This window comes from Podarcis melisellensis, assembly GCF_964234715.1.
Source record: "Podarcis melisellensis genome assembly, chromosome: 10".
NCBI lineage: Eukaryota > Metazoa > Chordata > Lepidosauria > Squamata > Lacertidae > Podarcis > Podarcis melisellensis.
Window position 1 is genome coordinate 2,412,932 of NC_138542.1, and position 16,197 is coordinate 2,429,128.

At 43.5% G+C, this 16,197-nt stretch overlaps 1 protein-coding gene across 8 annotated transcripts in view; it reads right to left on the reverse strand.

The window, feature by feature from the left end:
* Positions 1–16,197, reverse strand: part of FRMD4A (FERM domain containing 4A) — a gene marked incomplete at its 5' end in the record, with an annotated part of 413,106 nt that overhangs the window by 163,438 nt on the left and 233,471 nt on the right. For all 8 annotated transcript variants that reach the window (XM_081927637.1, XM_081927636.1, XM_081927641.1 and 5 more), the window contains one exon: positions 3,561–3,626. In XM_081927637.1, the coding sequence (XP_081783763.1) occupies positions 3,561–3,626 (66 nt within the window). The remainder of the gene's footprint in view (positions 1–3,560; positions 3,627–16,197) is intronic.

Genomic DNA, 16,197 nt, shown 5'->3' on the forward strand with positions numbered 1-16,197 from the left:
CGATGTTGCTGAACTGCAACTCCATCACTCCTGGCCACTGGCCATGCTTGCTAGAACTGATGGGTGTTGACGTTCAGTAACAAATGGAGGGCCAAAGGCTTGATTTTATTCTCTGCCTTATATTTTTTTATTTGTGGTTGTATTTTACTGTTTTGCTGTTACTATAATCCCCCCACAATCTTTGGCATTGAGTATCGTATAAAAAAGTTTTAGGTTTGACCATATCTCAAGATCTCTCTTGATTTCATAGTTTTTCATAATTTTTCATAGTTTCCGGGCACAATTCAAAGTGTTGGTGCTGACCTTTAAAGCCCTAAATGGCCTCAGTCCAATATACCTGAAGGAGCATCTCCACCTCCACTGTCCAGCCCCGACACTGAGGTCCAGCCCCGAGGGCCTTCTGGCAGTTCCCTCGTTGCGAGAAGCCAAGTTACAGGGAACAAGGCAGAGGGTCTTCTTGGTAGTGGCACCCGCCCTGTGGAACGCCCTCCCACCAGATGTCAAAGAGAAAAACAACTACCAGACTTTTAGAAGACATCTGAAGGCAGCCCTGTTTAGGGAAGCTTTTAATGTTTGACGGACTATTGTATTTTAATATTTTGTTGGAAGCCACCCAGAGTGGCTGGGGAAACCCAGGCAGATGGGTGGGGTATAAATAATAAATTGTTGTTGCTGCTGTTGTTGTTGTTGTTGTTGTTGTTAGATTCTGCGACAGTTGAGGTTCGTGAGCTACCCCTTGGTTGTGTCTGAACTAGGTCTAATACAATGCAGGCATCCTTGATCATGGGCTGAACGCTCATCCTAACATTATCTTTGGTCAAATAGTTTTTGATGTGTTTTTCCCCCTAAATAGCGCTTCAGAGCCCGACAAGACCTCTTTGACCTGACAGGAGGGCAAAGGAAACCTGTGTACAAAAGCAAACATGCCTCCAGCATATCATTTTGAACCATCTTAAAAACAATTGCCTGATGATCTCTCCCAGCAGCTTCATATAGATGTTGAAAAGCATGAGGGAGAAGACAGAGCCCTGAGGCACCCCACAAGTGAGTGTCCAGGGTTCCAAACACCCACCTCCCACCATTCCTTTCTGGACACGGCCCAGGAGGAAGGAGCGGAAGTACTGCATGACAGTGCCCCCAATTCCCAACTCCTCTAAACAGTCCAGAAGGATGCCATGGTTGACCATTGATATCACTGATGATATCAAAAGCTGCTGAGATTCAGCAGAACCAGGAAACAGCTTTCACCTCTGTCCCTAGTCCACCAGAGATCACCGACCAGCACAACCATGGTGGTTTTAGTCTCATAATGGGGCCTGAATCCAAATGGTTTGCATCCTCCAGACACGCCTAGAGTTGTTCAGTGACCACCCACTGAATCACCTTGCCCAAGAATGGAAGGTTTAGACAGGGTGATAAACTGTAATTTGCTTTGACCAAAGAAACAAATTATTCACTACACAACATGACCTGATGAGCTGCTGCGCAGAGGCAGTGGGACCCATGGGGCAGGGGGGTAAAGGTCCTAATGCTGCCATGAAGAGACTTACTCAAGGCTGTTGGATTTTACAGTCCCGCAGCGATGTAATCATTTGTTGTTGACATGCCTCCTGCTGCCACTTTAGAATCATGCTTCCTCTCCCCCCCCCCCCTCAGCATGAGGAGAGTGCTCATACCTTTACAGTTTCCACCTCAAAGCTCACATTTTTAATCATGAGGTGAATGCATGGCAACTGGTGAAAGGGCCCGATTCAGGCCTTTTCGATGTTGCTGAACTGCAACTCCATCACTCCTGGCCACTGGCCATGCTTGCTAGAACTGATGGGTGTTGACGTTCAGTAACAAATGGAGGGCCAAAGGCTTGATTTTATTCTCTGCCTTATATTTTTTTATTTGTGGTTGTATTTTACTGTTTTGCTGTTACTATAATCCCCCCACAATCTTTGGCATTGAGTATCGTATAAAAATTGTAAATGAACAATTACCAAACCTCAACATTGTCAGAGTGTCATAGTCTAAAGCAGCTCACAGGGTTGTTTTGAAAGCAAAATGGGCTGGGAGGGAAAGCTGAATGTAATAAATGCCTGCAAAGCTCTTACACTTAGATGCTGCCAAGTTTATGACAGAGTCTGGCATCCTGTCAAGGGGTCTGGCTGGATGACAAAATATGCTTCCACCTCTGAACTGCTGACGGGCAGCGCACTGCATCCTCCAGAGTACAGACGTTGGCTGCTCCTGGCTTCTCTCACACCTCTCACCTTTGAACACCTCAGAACCACTCACTCATTCACCTCCCCCAGACATTCCCAAATGCATAACCACTCCCGCCAGCCTGTCCCTGATGCAAAGGTGCCAGCTTGCGAGGACGGGGGGCAACGCTGTGCATGACATCAGGGCCTTGGGAGGAGCCGGGCAAGAGCTGAACATGGCTGCTTCAATGCCAGCAGCTCCGCCTCCCCCACGGGGCCCTGCCACCAGCAGGAGGCGGCTTCAACCTTCCTGCCCATCCACAGCAGCAGCAGCAGGAGGAGAAGGAGCTGGCCAGCCCCCGCTTGCGCCTCTCACCATCAGGATGGTGAGTGGGAGAGATAGGAGTGAATAGCCCATTCCTCTCCCCATGACTGAATCCAGCTCCTCTAATCCAGAATATTATCTGCATGTAGATAACTGACATGCCACAGAAAAGCTTTTAACCTAGCCCCTTTCCCTGAGATGCTGACTTTCTATATATGGTTTTAGAAAAATGTAACAAAATCCTTTTTATTCTCACAAGCCTTTGGCCTGTTAACCTTTTTTATTGTTTTGTGTGCATGCGTGTGTAACTCATTGTCTTAATATTTTAAAATGGCTTCATTTTGTAATATGCTTTTTCATTGACTGATTGTTTTAAAGGCTTTTTTAAAAAAAATTTAAAATTTGTACAGGGGACAAATGTCTGCAAATATAGTAAGCAAACCATCAAGCTGGCTTGACATTCTATCATTGCCATAAACCGCTTGTGCCTCAACATCTATGCTATAAATTCAACGTGACGTGAGGCCAACATATATGTAGGTCACGTCACTCACCCACAGAAGCCCCGTCTTCTCAGAGGCAGTGCATGGCAGCTTCTTAACGCTGAAGCTTCAGGACATTAAAGCCTTAGTCTGCCAGTAGACAGCAAGCAGCAAGGGCTGCAGAGGAACTGATGGAGCTGAAGTAGGTCAGGACGTGAGGGGTGATGCTGCCAGGCACACAAAAAAAGGAGTTCTGTGAGGTTAGTCACTATTTCAGTTTGTCACCTGAAAGTGATTGAAACATAGGAATCCCCCCTTTTTGGGAGTGGGGGAGCATGAGAGGCACCCTCTGGCTGCTGAATCTTGGGATTTACCTTCTAGGTCTCCTGCCCATATCCTGATCCATCCTGATCCTGCTTAGCTTGTCAAATGAGAGAGGATCAAAACCCATAAGGAAGCCGACTAACTTAGATTCCATTAATTAAATTAAAAACCTCTTCTGCTGTATGGAGCAAAAACTGAGTGCTGTGGCAAGAATTCAAAACTGCAGATGCAATTTATTACCTGCACAAGGAGTTCCAGCTTCCTGTCATCAAGAAGGTGCACTTGACACCGGCGGCCCTCTGTCATCTAGGAAAACAGGACAAAAAAAGAAAGAAAGTTTCAGTGGATGCTTAAGGCACAGGCTTGGCAAAATACCACAAGCTGCTGTTAATGTGCTGAAGTCTGCACGGCTCCAAACGCTGTCATAGCAAAGGATTCTCAATCCCTGGCAATGGCAGAAAGAAAAGGTTGGACAGAGAAAACAGAACAGAGTAACTCACCCTAACAGCTGTTACTGAATGGCACACACGGACTCAGACCCAAGAAGAGGGGTTTCTCCTGTGTGAGAAAGGAGTTCATGAAAGAGGCCAGGGGATCTTGCATTGCCTAAATGGGAAGGCACAAGGCAACCCCACTGTGGCTACCTCATTGTCTTTGTGGCTGTACTGCGATAAGGGTTTGTCAGGCGAGGACGGATCTAGCCTTCGAATACTTCCAGGTCCACAGAGCAGCCATCTCCTCCTGGTACCTTCCAGCTGTTTAGGAGTACAACTCCCACTAGTCTCAGCCAGCATGGCTATTATGGGGCACCCACTCATCTAGATAACGCAAGTAAGCAAAGAGAAAAAGGAACTAGCAGTTCACATTGCAGCCCTGATTATTTAGTTCCATAATTCATTTGCATACTACTTTTCCTCCAAAGTGCTCAGGTCAGGGAATGGAGGTTTAATCTCAAAACAACCATGAGAGGTAGATCAGACAAAGATGCTCTACAATGCCCTGCAACGTGGAACCAATCCCATCAGGGCTTGCATTTTCCTCCAAATTTAAAAGGCATTGAATTCAAGTTCTGTCACCAATTGCTCTTTTGCAGGTTCATCGTTGGGAGGAAAAATGGCTTCATGGGCCAAATCAAGACCCTGCGGGGCCTGAGCTGGAAGATCCCCTGACAATTATCATTGGGATTTTCAAGCAACTATCACTTGCGATAATGGCCAATTTGATACATATCCTTTTTCAAGTGGTAAATTGCTATTATTCCTACTTTACTGTTGAGGAGCCATAAGCACTTCAAAAAAAAAAAATCTGTAGCTGGGCTGTGACTTGAACTCATGTCTCTTAGTTTCAGATTTGAACGCAAGCTCACACAAAACTTATAAGCATAGTGGTATATCTGGATTGGAAGGAACAAGGTAGAGCAAGGTGAGGTGGTTTGATTACATGCACCTGAAAAGTGAGGCATCTTATCAGCTAAATAAGTCTGGATGGAAAACAGGGGTAGAGGAACCAATAATCAGCAGTGATGTATAATGTTTTAAAATAATGCACAAGTATATTTTATAGAATCTGTAATACCACCAAGAACACAGAAAGATGTTGCCATTGGATCACATTAGAAAACAGGTATGTAATCAGCAGTGCAAAGTGATGTTTCTGATGATGAATTAACATTACTTCAGACCACAGGTCGATGGTGAAATGTTTAAATGCTCCCTTACAAAAAATAAACGTAGGTATATAAAACTAACACATCACCGCTATTTTATTATGTTGCAGAGCAGAAAAAAAGGCTACCGAACAAGAGAAGATCTACAGCAGTAGAACATTTCTTGACTTCCTGGCTTGTTTATGAGCTCATGAAGGAATGCCAGGGCTGCTTTCAACATTCTTCTGATAACAAAGCCCAACTGTTATGTCTGTGTGTCAAAGTATTTCATTGCACAGGAAGAGCAGAAACGATCCACTGCTCTCTTATCACACAGAGATTTCTGCACTTGACACATTCAGAACGTGCTAGTCCACCTGAATGGCTCTGTTGTGCTGGTGCCCTCAGAATACCTCAAGGGATAAGCCAAGGAATCACACTCTGAACTTTCTCACAGTCAGAGAAAGGAAAAGGAAAGTAACTGCTCAGTGGAGAGATTCATTATGATATTATATGGTTTATTTCACTTGTAGAAAGTGCAAGCTGGTTGCCTTGCTGGAAGAGAAGGTACAGCAACTTGAGGCCCACCAAGCCACACAGAGCTACAGGATAAGACACAGAGTTTCTCAATAGAGCTGAGAGGACTGTGCTGGAACGGCAGCAAAGGTGGGGTGTCCCTAGGGAGCAGAAAGATCGCTCATTGCAAGAGACAAACGCCTGGAGGAATGTGACGCACAGAAGTAGGAAAGTCACAAACCACACTTTGTCACTGGAGCTGCAAAATCACTTCCATGCTCTCACCTTGGACACTGATTATGGGCCAGAGGAGCTGCTATTACTAATTATATTATTGTTGTTGTTGTTGTTGTTGTTATTATTATTATTATTATTATTATTATTATTATTATTATTATATACAGTTCTTCATCAAAAGATCTCAGGGCAGTTCGCAGGAGTTGATAGCCTTAGAATACGCCAAGGTGGCTGTGAAAGGTTCAAAGATTCACAATATGACAGAGAAGTCTTATAAAGCCTTACAAAGCCCACTGACCACTACCCCTTCCTTCTGATTCATATGGATACAAATAATCCCGCCACAGACAGCCTTCAATGCATAGCATGGAATTATGAGACTCTGGGCAGGAAGCTGAAGAGCCTTGGGGCACAGGTGGTCTTTTCATCACTCCTTCCTGTGGAAGGTCGTGGCCCAGGAAGAGAGAAGAAAATACTGGAGGGAGACAACTGGCTGCACAGGTAGTGGTGTCAGGAACGGTTTGGCTTCTTGGACCATGATCTCCACTTCCTTGAGGAAGGACTTCTGGCAAGAGATGGGCTGCATATCACAGTTTTTGGCAAATATGTGTTTGCTAAGAGTCTCATGAATCTGATCAGCAGAGCTTTAAATGAAATCTTGAGAGGGAGGGAAACAACATTACAGATGACAGACCTGGTACTTGGAATAACAGCTTGATTGGTGCACAGGAAACTGAGGTAATGCTCCAGAAACCCACTAAAGGGCAAGAAACCACAAGAAGGAAGCAGCTGGAGGGAAGGACTCATTGCTTCAGTTGTCTCTACACAAATGCACGCAGTATGGGAAACTAGCAAGATGAACTAGAGCTTTTAGTATAGAATGGCAAATGCAACCTGATAGGCATTACTGAAACCTGGTGGGATAAGATTCATGACTGGGATGTAGAAAAAGAAATAGGCAAAACAGGAAGGGAGGAGTAGCATTATATGTAAAGGATGTGTACACTTGTGAAGAAATCCATAACCTGGAGCATGAAAAGCAGATTGAGAGTATATGGATAAAAATTGTAAGAGAGAGAAACAACAGTGACCTTACTGTGGATGTCTGCTATAGACCACCAAGCCAGACTGAAGACTTGCATGATGCCTTACTAGAGCAGATTACCAAACATTCAAAGAAGAGAGAAATAGTAATCATAGGGGACTTCAACTTCCCCGATATCTGTTAGGACTCAAACTCTGCCAAGAATGTAAGTTCTGACAAATTCCTCCATTGCCTCGCTGACAATTTCGTTTCCCAGAGGGTGGAAGAAACAATCAGGGGATCATCTATCTTGGACCTGATCCTCACCAACAGGGAGGAACTGATCAGGTATGTGGAAGTACTCAGAAACTTGGGAGGAAGTGATCATGTTCCCCTGGGTTTCATGATTCAGAGGCAAGGAAAAGCTGAGTGTAGTTGGACATGCACTCTGGAGTTTAAGAAGGCCAAGTGAGTGAGATCCCATGGTCAAAATTACTCAAAGAGAAGATGGGAGTTTCTAAAAGGAGAAATACTGAAGGCCCAAATGCAGACAATTCCCACAAGAAAGAAAAGTGGAAACCAGTGTGGCTGCATAAGGAGCTTACAGATGAGCTGAGAGTTACAAAGGGCATGTATAAGAAATGGAAGAAAGGGGAAATCACAAGTAGCCAGCTGGCTAAAGCTCAGAATGAGCTCAGGATTGCAAGAGAGGTTTAAAAAAAAGATTTATTGGGTAATGCTTGAAGCAAGGGGAAGAACAAGCAAGTAATAGGTCCTCTATGTGGAGAAGACAGAGAAATGCTATTTGGTGACAGAGGGTGGAAATATTCAACACTTACTTTGCCTCTGTCTTCACCCAAAAGGAGTCAATGCCCAACCTAGTGATAGCAGAATAAATAATGTAAGGATGAAGTTGCAGCACAAGATGAGGAAAGAGTGGTAAGGGAACACCTGGCTACTTTATATGAATTCAGATGAGCTGCACCCAAGGATACTGACAAGCTGCAACGTGTGCAGAGGAGGGTGACCAAGATGATACAAGTTCTGAAAACCAAGCCTTAGGTGGAACGACTGAGGGAGTTGGGTGGTAGTGGACTCTCCTTTCTTGAAGGTTTTTAAGCAGAGGTTGGATGATCTTCTGTCATGGATGTTTCAGCTTGGATTCCTGCATTGCAGCGGGTTGGGCGAGATGACCCCTGGGGTTCATTCCAACTCGAAGATCCTATGATTCTATGAAACTAGTTTGCACTGCAGGGACGAGGGTCCTCCTACAAAGTACAGTTTAAAGTGCTTGAAAGCCCTTTATTTTAACGGTAATATTATGAGTTGAACACATGAGCCACCCTATAAATTCAGGCAGACTAGTTTTTTGCCTTGCAAAAAAGGAAACACCCTTGTTGCAAAAGACGCAGGAAGTAATCTTGAAAATGATTTTGAGAAGTGAGAATCACTTCTTGGTTTTTGCATGCCTGTTTCTTTTCTTTAGTAAACAGGTATGAGATGTAGGGATGGGGGAAGAAATTCAATTCAGTTCTCATTTAAAGGTGAACCTGCCTAATTTGCACTTTCTGTGCCATCTGAAACACAGCCATCCTTCAAAATTCACAATTTTCCAAATTTTGCAAGGCAGTTCCCTGCAAAGTAATGTGCACAACAATGCAGATACTACAGTAAAGTGTAAATATATTAACAAAATTAACATAAGAAGTGTTATATTGGAGAAAATTGCTGTGCAAAAATGTGTCTAATAGGCAAAATTTCATACAATTATGTATATACAAAATTATATGATATCAGAAGTTACTTTATTATTATTAAAATTATTATAATTCTGTTTTTTTAAAATAAATCAAAACACTCCACCACCACCAAAAGGTATAATATTTAATTAACAGCCAAAGGCCTGATCAGAAAAAGGACTGAATGACTCTGAAAGTCCTTGTGAAAGTCCATTTCTTAATACTGCAAATTATTGAGTGTAAACTGTAAACTTCTATGGGACAAAGAATCATAGAATTGGAAGGGACCCCAACAGTCATCTAGTCCAACCCCTGCAATTTAGGGATGTTTTGCCTAATGTGAGTCTCAAGCCCACAGCTCTGAGATTAACAGTCTCATGCTCTACTGACTGAGCTATGATGGATGATAAAAAACATTCATATGGAAACACAGCCATACAGAAATATGTTCAGCAATACAGGACATACGTTTCCCCCCTATATATGATTTTGTGTGTTGAATACTCTATCTGCTTTCTCTCTCTCTCTCTTTCTGGGACTTAACAATGACACGTACATGGCATTCAATCACCCTAGAAGAAAGGAAATTCCTCTTAAAGGAAGTTACTTGGCAACTCCCAGATCTTGGAATGTTTGTATTAAGAAATGATTTTCTATTTACCTCTGACATCAATGTAAAGCTTACAATCTCATTTAACGACTGCTGGCCCAAATGTTTACACAGTGAATTTTTCAGCTTAGGATCACACAAAGAAGAGGGCAATTGTTTTGCATTGCTCCACAAAACATCTTGGCAGCTTAGTGCCTAACCCATTCATCTTGTGAGCAACTGCAAACATGAGCTGGAGGCATCCAAGAAAATAACCCTTGTGCATCCTGGGAAACACATAGACTATACATTGCAAATCATAGGCCAGCCTCCTGCTAAGTGATCACTCGACTGTAAAATCTATGGTAGCTTTTGGACGCAGCACACATAAAAGGATCCTGTGTGTGAATGAGTGTGCCGGGCAACACACATACACACTTTTTAAAAGTAGTTCCAACAGCTACAAACAGTCCTGTCCAATATCCTCTCAAACAAGATGTTCCTTGAGATTTCTGCCTGCTGAAAGCATCACTAAATTTACAAATTTACAAAATGCAAATTCTGTTAATTGGAACAGCTCTATACATTTCCATAACCCATTTTGCTAGCCTACAAAAGAAAGAAGTCCCATTTTAATCAGAATTTTAAAAGAAAATTACAATGGCAAAGAGCATATTTATTAAGGCATTCAACCCTGCTGAAAAGCACTCTCCCTTTCAGAAACTTTGTGGGGGGAAGCAGTAAATAAGCAAAATTGTTTGCTATTCTGCGTGGGAACAGAAAACATTGCCCTCACTCTGATTTAGCCTCGGGGTACCATCATAAAGCCAAATCTGATTAGCTATGGTGTTATCATGCTGTCAAAATTATTCCCAGAAGCCCATGATCACCCATGAAGAGTGAATGTTGAAAGCCATTCCCTCGCTCTGAATTGCCTTCAATGTCTTGTCTTGTAACCAAATCTGATTGTCTACATGGCATAACGGTATCACCACACTGATAACATTATTCCTGAATGGCTAGAATCAATGCCTATTGAAAAATGCATGGAAAATATAGCTTCAGGTATGTGGGGGGTTCTTTTCAAGTTTGGGGAACATTCAGTGCCTCTCTGATATTTATATTTATTTATTGGCCCGAGTTCAAATCCCTTCTCGGCCATGAAGCTCACTGAGTGAGCTTGGGCCATTCCCTGTCTCTCAGCCTACCCTATGGAGGGGAGAACTTAGACAGGACTGTCACCCCTTCAGATGGGAATCATTGAGCCATGACTTTGCCCAACAATATTCAGGAGTGGTGTGTGTAGCTCAGGAAAAAAATTACTATAGTGTGACCTGTTTTAGGAAACAAGTCCATCTGCATTTCAAGCAGCTCAAGTTTGATTTTAATATGATTTAAGTTCCAATTGAAGCCATAGTCTGAGTCAATAAAGTTAAGAAGTACTCTGCTTTGTAGTTTGTGTATGTCTGATGTAGTCAACTTCTAAAAGCTAATGCTTCCTCTCAAATAAAACAGAAAAAATGCTTACAGAATAAGAAAAAAAAACCAGGGCTCAAAGTACTTTCATACATTTAGTAATCTTTCTCTTTTGGTCTTGCAAATTTTTAATCTCCTAAGAAGCTGATCCAGTAAAAAGATATCATCAAATCAATTGTATTCACAATGCGATTTATTACTACCATATCTCTTTAATTACAAAATATTTGGCAGAAAAAAGCAAAACTATTAGAAATCAGATACCTCCGTAGCAAAGAAACTTCCTACTTTGAAGAATGAACTTTGCCAACAAGCAAGCTTGTGCTTTGCTGAAGTGAAGCTGAAATTTCTTAATGATTGTGTCCTCTTCCTCTCTACAATAACATCATGTCTTAAGTATCCTCAACTGCAAATCTCACTGAGGTAGACAGATTTTCATCGGCAGTGCATTCTAAGGAATAAACTGTAGCTAAAATACAGAACCATAAAACAGAAAAGGATTTGAAATTTGACTTTAGCTACAACTATAACCAAGCCCTGGATGTTCACCCCCAGTTGAGCTAACAAATGCTTAAGTCCAGTGGGAAAGTCGACTTGAAAGCCATATGCCAGGAAAAAAGGTACAGGACGAGGGAGACAGTGAGCCCTTCTAAACTTTTACTATTTTGCTGAATTTGGTGCTAAAATTGCACCCAGAAAATTCTGGTTAGGCAAGTGAAGTGGATCTGGCACATCTGCACAAGAAACTCCAATTCAAGGTGCTGGATTTGGCCTATAAAGCCTTAAATGGCTCAGGTCCGCAATACCTCAAGGACCCTATGCTTATCATCTGAGACCCTTCTTTGGGTGCCTCCTCCACAAAAATCTGGAGGGCAGCAACACGAGAAGAGGCGTTTTCTGTGCTGGCTCCCCTTTTTGGAATGCTCTCCCTCCCCAGGGAGGCTCCCCTGACGCCTTCATTAGACATCTTTAGGTGGCAGGCAAAAATGTTCCTCTTCTCCCTGGCCTTTGGCTAATTAAACCATGTCTGGTCTTTTAGACTGTGGGGGTATTATTTTTGTTTGTCATCATGGTATATGTTTTTGTGTTTTTATTGTCCTGTGATCTTTGGATGAAGGGCAGTATAGAAGGTTTAACAGCAGCAGCAGCAGCAGCAACTACAACAACAAAGAAACCTGCTTCCAAAAAAGAAAGACTTTTTGAAGTAAGAAAAGTCCCCTGGAAAAGTGTGGCATCACAACTGATTGACCTCATATAACCTCCCTGCAAACAAATCAGAATGTATATGCAATAAAGAGCTGAGATTATATATTCTCCCCACAAACTTGGGGAGCATGGATTTCTGAAAAATAAGTCATGTCAGACTAACCTGATCTCGTTTTTTGACAGAATTACAACCCTGGTAGATGAAGGGAACGCAGTGGATGTAGCCTACCTTGATTTCAGCAAGGCATTTGACAAGGTGCCCCATGATATTCTTGTAAAGAAGCTGGTAAAATGCAGTCTTGACTATGCTACCACTCAGTGGATTTGTAGCTGGCGGACTGACCGAACCCAAAGGGTGCTCATCAATGGTTCCTCTTCATCCTGGAGAAGAGTGACTAGTGGGGTGCCACAGGGTTCTGTCTTGGGCCCGGTCTTATTCAACATCTTTATCAACGACTTGGATGATGGACTCAAGGGCATCCTGATCAAATTTGCAGATGACACCAAACTGGGAGGGGTGGCTAACACCCCAGAGGACAGGATCACACTTCAAAATGACCTTGACAGATTAGAGAACTGGGCCAAAACAAACAAGATGAATTTTAACAGGGAGAAATGTAAAGTATTGCACTTGGGCAAAAAAAATGAGAGGCACAAATACAAGATGGGTGACACCTGGCTTGAGAGCAGTACATGTGAAAAGGATCTGGAGTCTTGGTTGACCACAAACTTGACATGAGCCAACAGTGTAACGCGGCAGCTAAAAAAGCCAATGCAATTCTGGGCTGCATCAATAGGAGTATAGCATCTAGATCAAGGGAAGTAATAGTGCCACTGTATTCTGCTCTGGCCAGACCTCACCTGCAGTACTGTGTCCGGTTCTGGGCACCACAGTTCAAGAAGGACACTGACAAACTGGAACGTGTCCAGAGGAGGGCAACCAAAATGGTCAAAGGCCTGGAAACGATGCCTTATGAGGAACGACTAAGGGAGCTGGGCATGCTTAGCCTGGAGAAGAGGAGGTTAGGGGTGATATGATAGCCATGTTCAAATATATAAAAGGATGTCACATAGAGGAGGGAGAAAGGTTGTTTTCTGCTGCTCCAGAGAAGCGGACACGGAGCAATGGATCCAAACTACAAGAAAGAAGATTCCACCTAAACATTAGGAAGAACTTCCTGACAGTAAGAGCTGTTCGACAGTGGAATTTGCTGCCAAGGAGTGTGGTGGAGTCTCCTTCTTTGGAGGTTTTTAAGCAGAGGCTCTGATGGTGTTTCCTGCTTGGCAGGGGGTTGGACTCGATGGCCCTTGTGGTCTCTTCCAACTGTATGATGAGGATGAAGCAACATCCACCATGCCTTTTCCTCCAGTTGCATCAATTTCAATTTCACATCTATCCCATCTTTCCTCCAAGGAGCCAACAAAAGCATCACAACAACCTTTTGGAGCAGGCTAGGTTGAAAAATAGCAACTTCTCTGAACAATGCCACACACAACCACCTTCAAAATGGAAGCTCCAGCATTTTCCCTCAATACTGCTCAGGCTGTTTTCAGAAGCTTTTCAACAGTGCAGTAAAATGGGCATCAGTTAATCACTTAAACGGGAACTGCCCTCCTTCCGCTCATGCATCCTCACTGGAAGGTCACTGGGTGGGCTGGTCCCAAGGGCACAGAGTGCTCCGGTTCAGCTGCAGAAATTCTACACCCGCCCACATGCATGCTCACTGCCAGCTAATGCAGGCAGCCCCGTTTGCACAGGGCTTACATTCTGAGGCCCTGCAGGCACCGGTGAAGTCACATATAACTGAAATCCATTGAGTAAGCCTGCAAACACCCTGCTCCGCCCCACTCCACTCTACCCTGCACCCCATCCCTGTTCTTTGGTGATGCTTCAGTGACATCTTTATGGTGTTTCCGGGTCATTCTGGGTTCGGCGTGATGTGCGTATACACAGCTGCGCACATATTGAACACATGTAAACGGGGAGCTGCCTGTAGCATTCTGCAGGTTTGAAAGCATTAACATATAATTAAACACAGATTCCTTTATAAAATGTCTGCATTTCAAAGGTATCTTTATAATTCTCAGCACTAGTGGAATGCATAGATACTGTAATTTGAGAATATCTGTGGTTAAAAGTCTCATTCCCATTTTTTAAAAAGAAAGATTCACTCTTGGATATTCTGGTTGCCAAGCCGTATACAGTAATGGCTGCTGAGCTCTTTTATATCACACACAGCATTTCAAAGTACATGTAGGTGTGTGTGTATGTGTGTACAATTCCACTTCCCTTTATACCTTATGTGTGTTTGAAAGGAACAGACTATTTTCAATATTAATAACCTGGCTTTTCAACACCCTACCAAGCCCCTGACTCATTTTGGAGGGTCCTTGTCCAGAAAAAAAAACAGTCATATTATCTAAGAACCAAACTGAGGTCTGTGAATGGGCCAAGTACAAACACATCCAATTTGTTCTTTCTTAAGGAGTCTTGGGAAACCAACTGGCTGGGAATTCATGGATGCAGTCACAGGCAGCAGCTCTAGAGGAAGATGCAAAATGTAAAAACCTGGGTGGGATTAGCAACGTTAAAGGTTGCAGTAGGTTGCGTCTAGGTGGTCAGAGGTCACCCTCATGGACATAAAAAATTGATCCTGTGTGAAACTAAGCCCACTGAAATCAATAGACAGGGCCAGCCCAATAAATTTTACTGCCTGAAGCAAAGCAGCACATGGCATCCTTCCCCACAAAGGTGCACGGTGCCCCTGAGCACACGCAGAATCAGCGTTAATGGAACCTTTTCCTTAAGACCAGTACATAAGCCAAACATAATGGGCGCTACGATGATACCTGCTGCATCTTCTGATACAGGTCCTGCAGACCTGAAGAACTGAGGCATGATCAGAGCTGATTATTTGCTACAAGTCACAGTATATTTTGTGGTTTTATGCAAGCTTTTTATCCTCCTTTTTGCTGTCTTTACCTGTGAGGAATTAGTTTTGCGGCCTGATTCACCCATGTTGGAGAGGCTTCAGAACAGCAGCCCAAGGGAGGAGCTGCTGCCACTGTCCCTTAGCACTTTGCCTAACAGTAGCACTAGCCCCGCAAATGGGCTTCGCTGAGCCAACTCTGTGCTGAATGGGGTTGTTGTAGGGATTAGCCATCAAGTTGTGAGTCTCTATGCCCTTTCCAGCAGCAGCGAAACCCCCTCCCCCTCCACAGACTGGGAGGGTAGAAAATCACAACATTGTCGCCAAGCTGCATGAGGCAAATGCTCCTAAAACAGGCCTAAGCAACTTGCAACTCCCCAAGTCAAACACAGGCTGCCAGCCATGTATGGTGTCCAACCCCATTTGAAGTCTCAGTCAGACAACCAAGTCAAAAGGTTCATCATATATCTCTGCAAAACATTAAGAGCTCACCACAGGAAGGCCATTTGGGGCAGCAGGTAAGCTTTCTGAAGCTCTCCCTGTAGCCTGTGTTCCAGTCTTTACAAATCTATTTTGGGTGTGGCTAAAACAGCAAATTGAAAGAAACAAGCAGGTCTTTGAAATCATTAAATCACAGAAGCAAGCGAGCCTCATTCCTTTAATTAGAAGTCCCCATGCCTGCATTCCACAATCCTGGACTGTTCACAACATGCCTGGATTTGGGCTCAGTGGCTAAGCCTGCGCTTAGCTTAAAAACACCAGCCGAAGACTGTTCCTTTAAAGTTATTCAACCTGTTTCCATCAGATCAGACTCTCTACTGCCCATCCAGATACTGGAGGGTGTTCTTACAGTGTGGTCTGGAAGGTGTTTGTTTTTCCTAGCTGATATCTGTCAGACCTCAGCCTCTCCAGTACATAACTGAGAATGAGGCTGTACCCCTGGCTATTGAAGATAACATTGGTAGGAACGCAGTGCTCTGGGCAAGGAAGAAAGAGAACTTGGCATTTCTTCTGAGAGCCTGAGTTCCCCACCCATTAAACATTCTAATTATGGATGCTGAGTTCTTAGAAGCAAACGCAAACTGCACCACATTCTCATTGTTACTTGCCTTGTTAAATGACAGGCAGTGTGTCAATTTGAGGCAGAGCAAATGAACAGGACTCCACCTCTCCTGGAACAGTCCAAATGCATCGTCCCATTTTGCCCTCTGCTTCTATGCAGTCTGAACAGCCCACACCATGGGCACTGCTACATGAATGAATGAATGAAAGACTTTATGGCTGAAAATACACCAATATACCATTAATCAAGTTTTGGAAATTCCATTTCCTCCCTCAGCTGGCCTGCTCCAATGATTGCTACTTACAATGGACAAGTTGTCTGTTTTGGACCTGGGAATATATGTTTAGAGGTGATGATCAATGGAGGAGACCCAGAGGAAGCTCAGTCCAGTTATGTTCAACATTTGCAGATCTGGGACTGAGTCACACCTTTAATGTGGATCCCACGTTTAA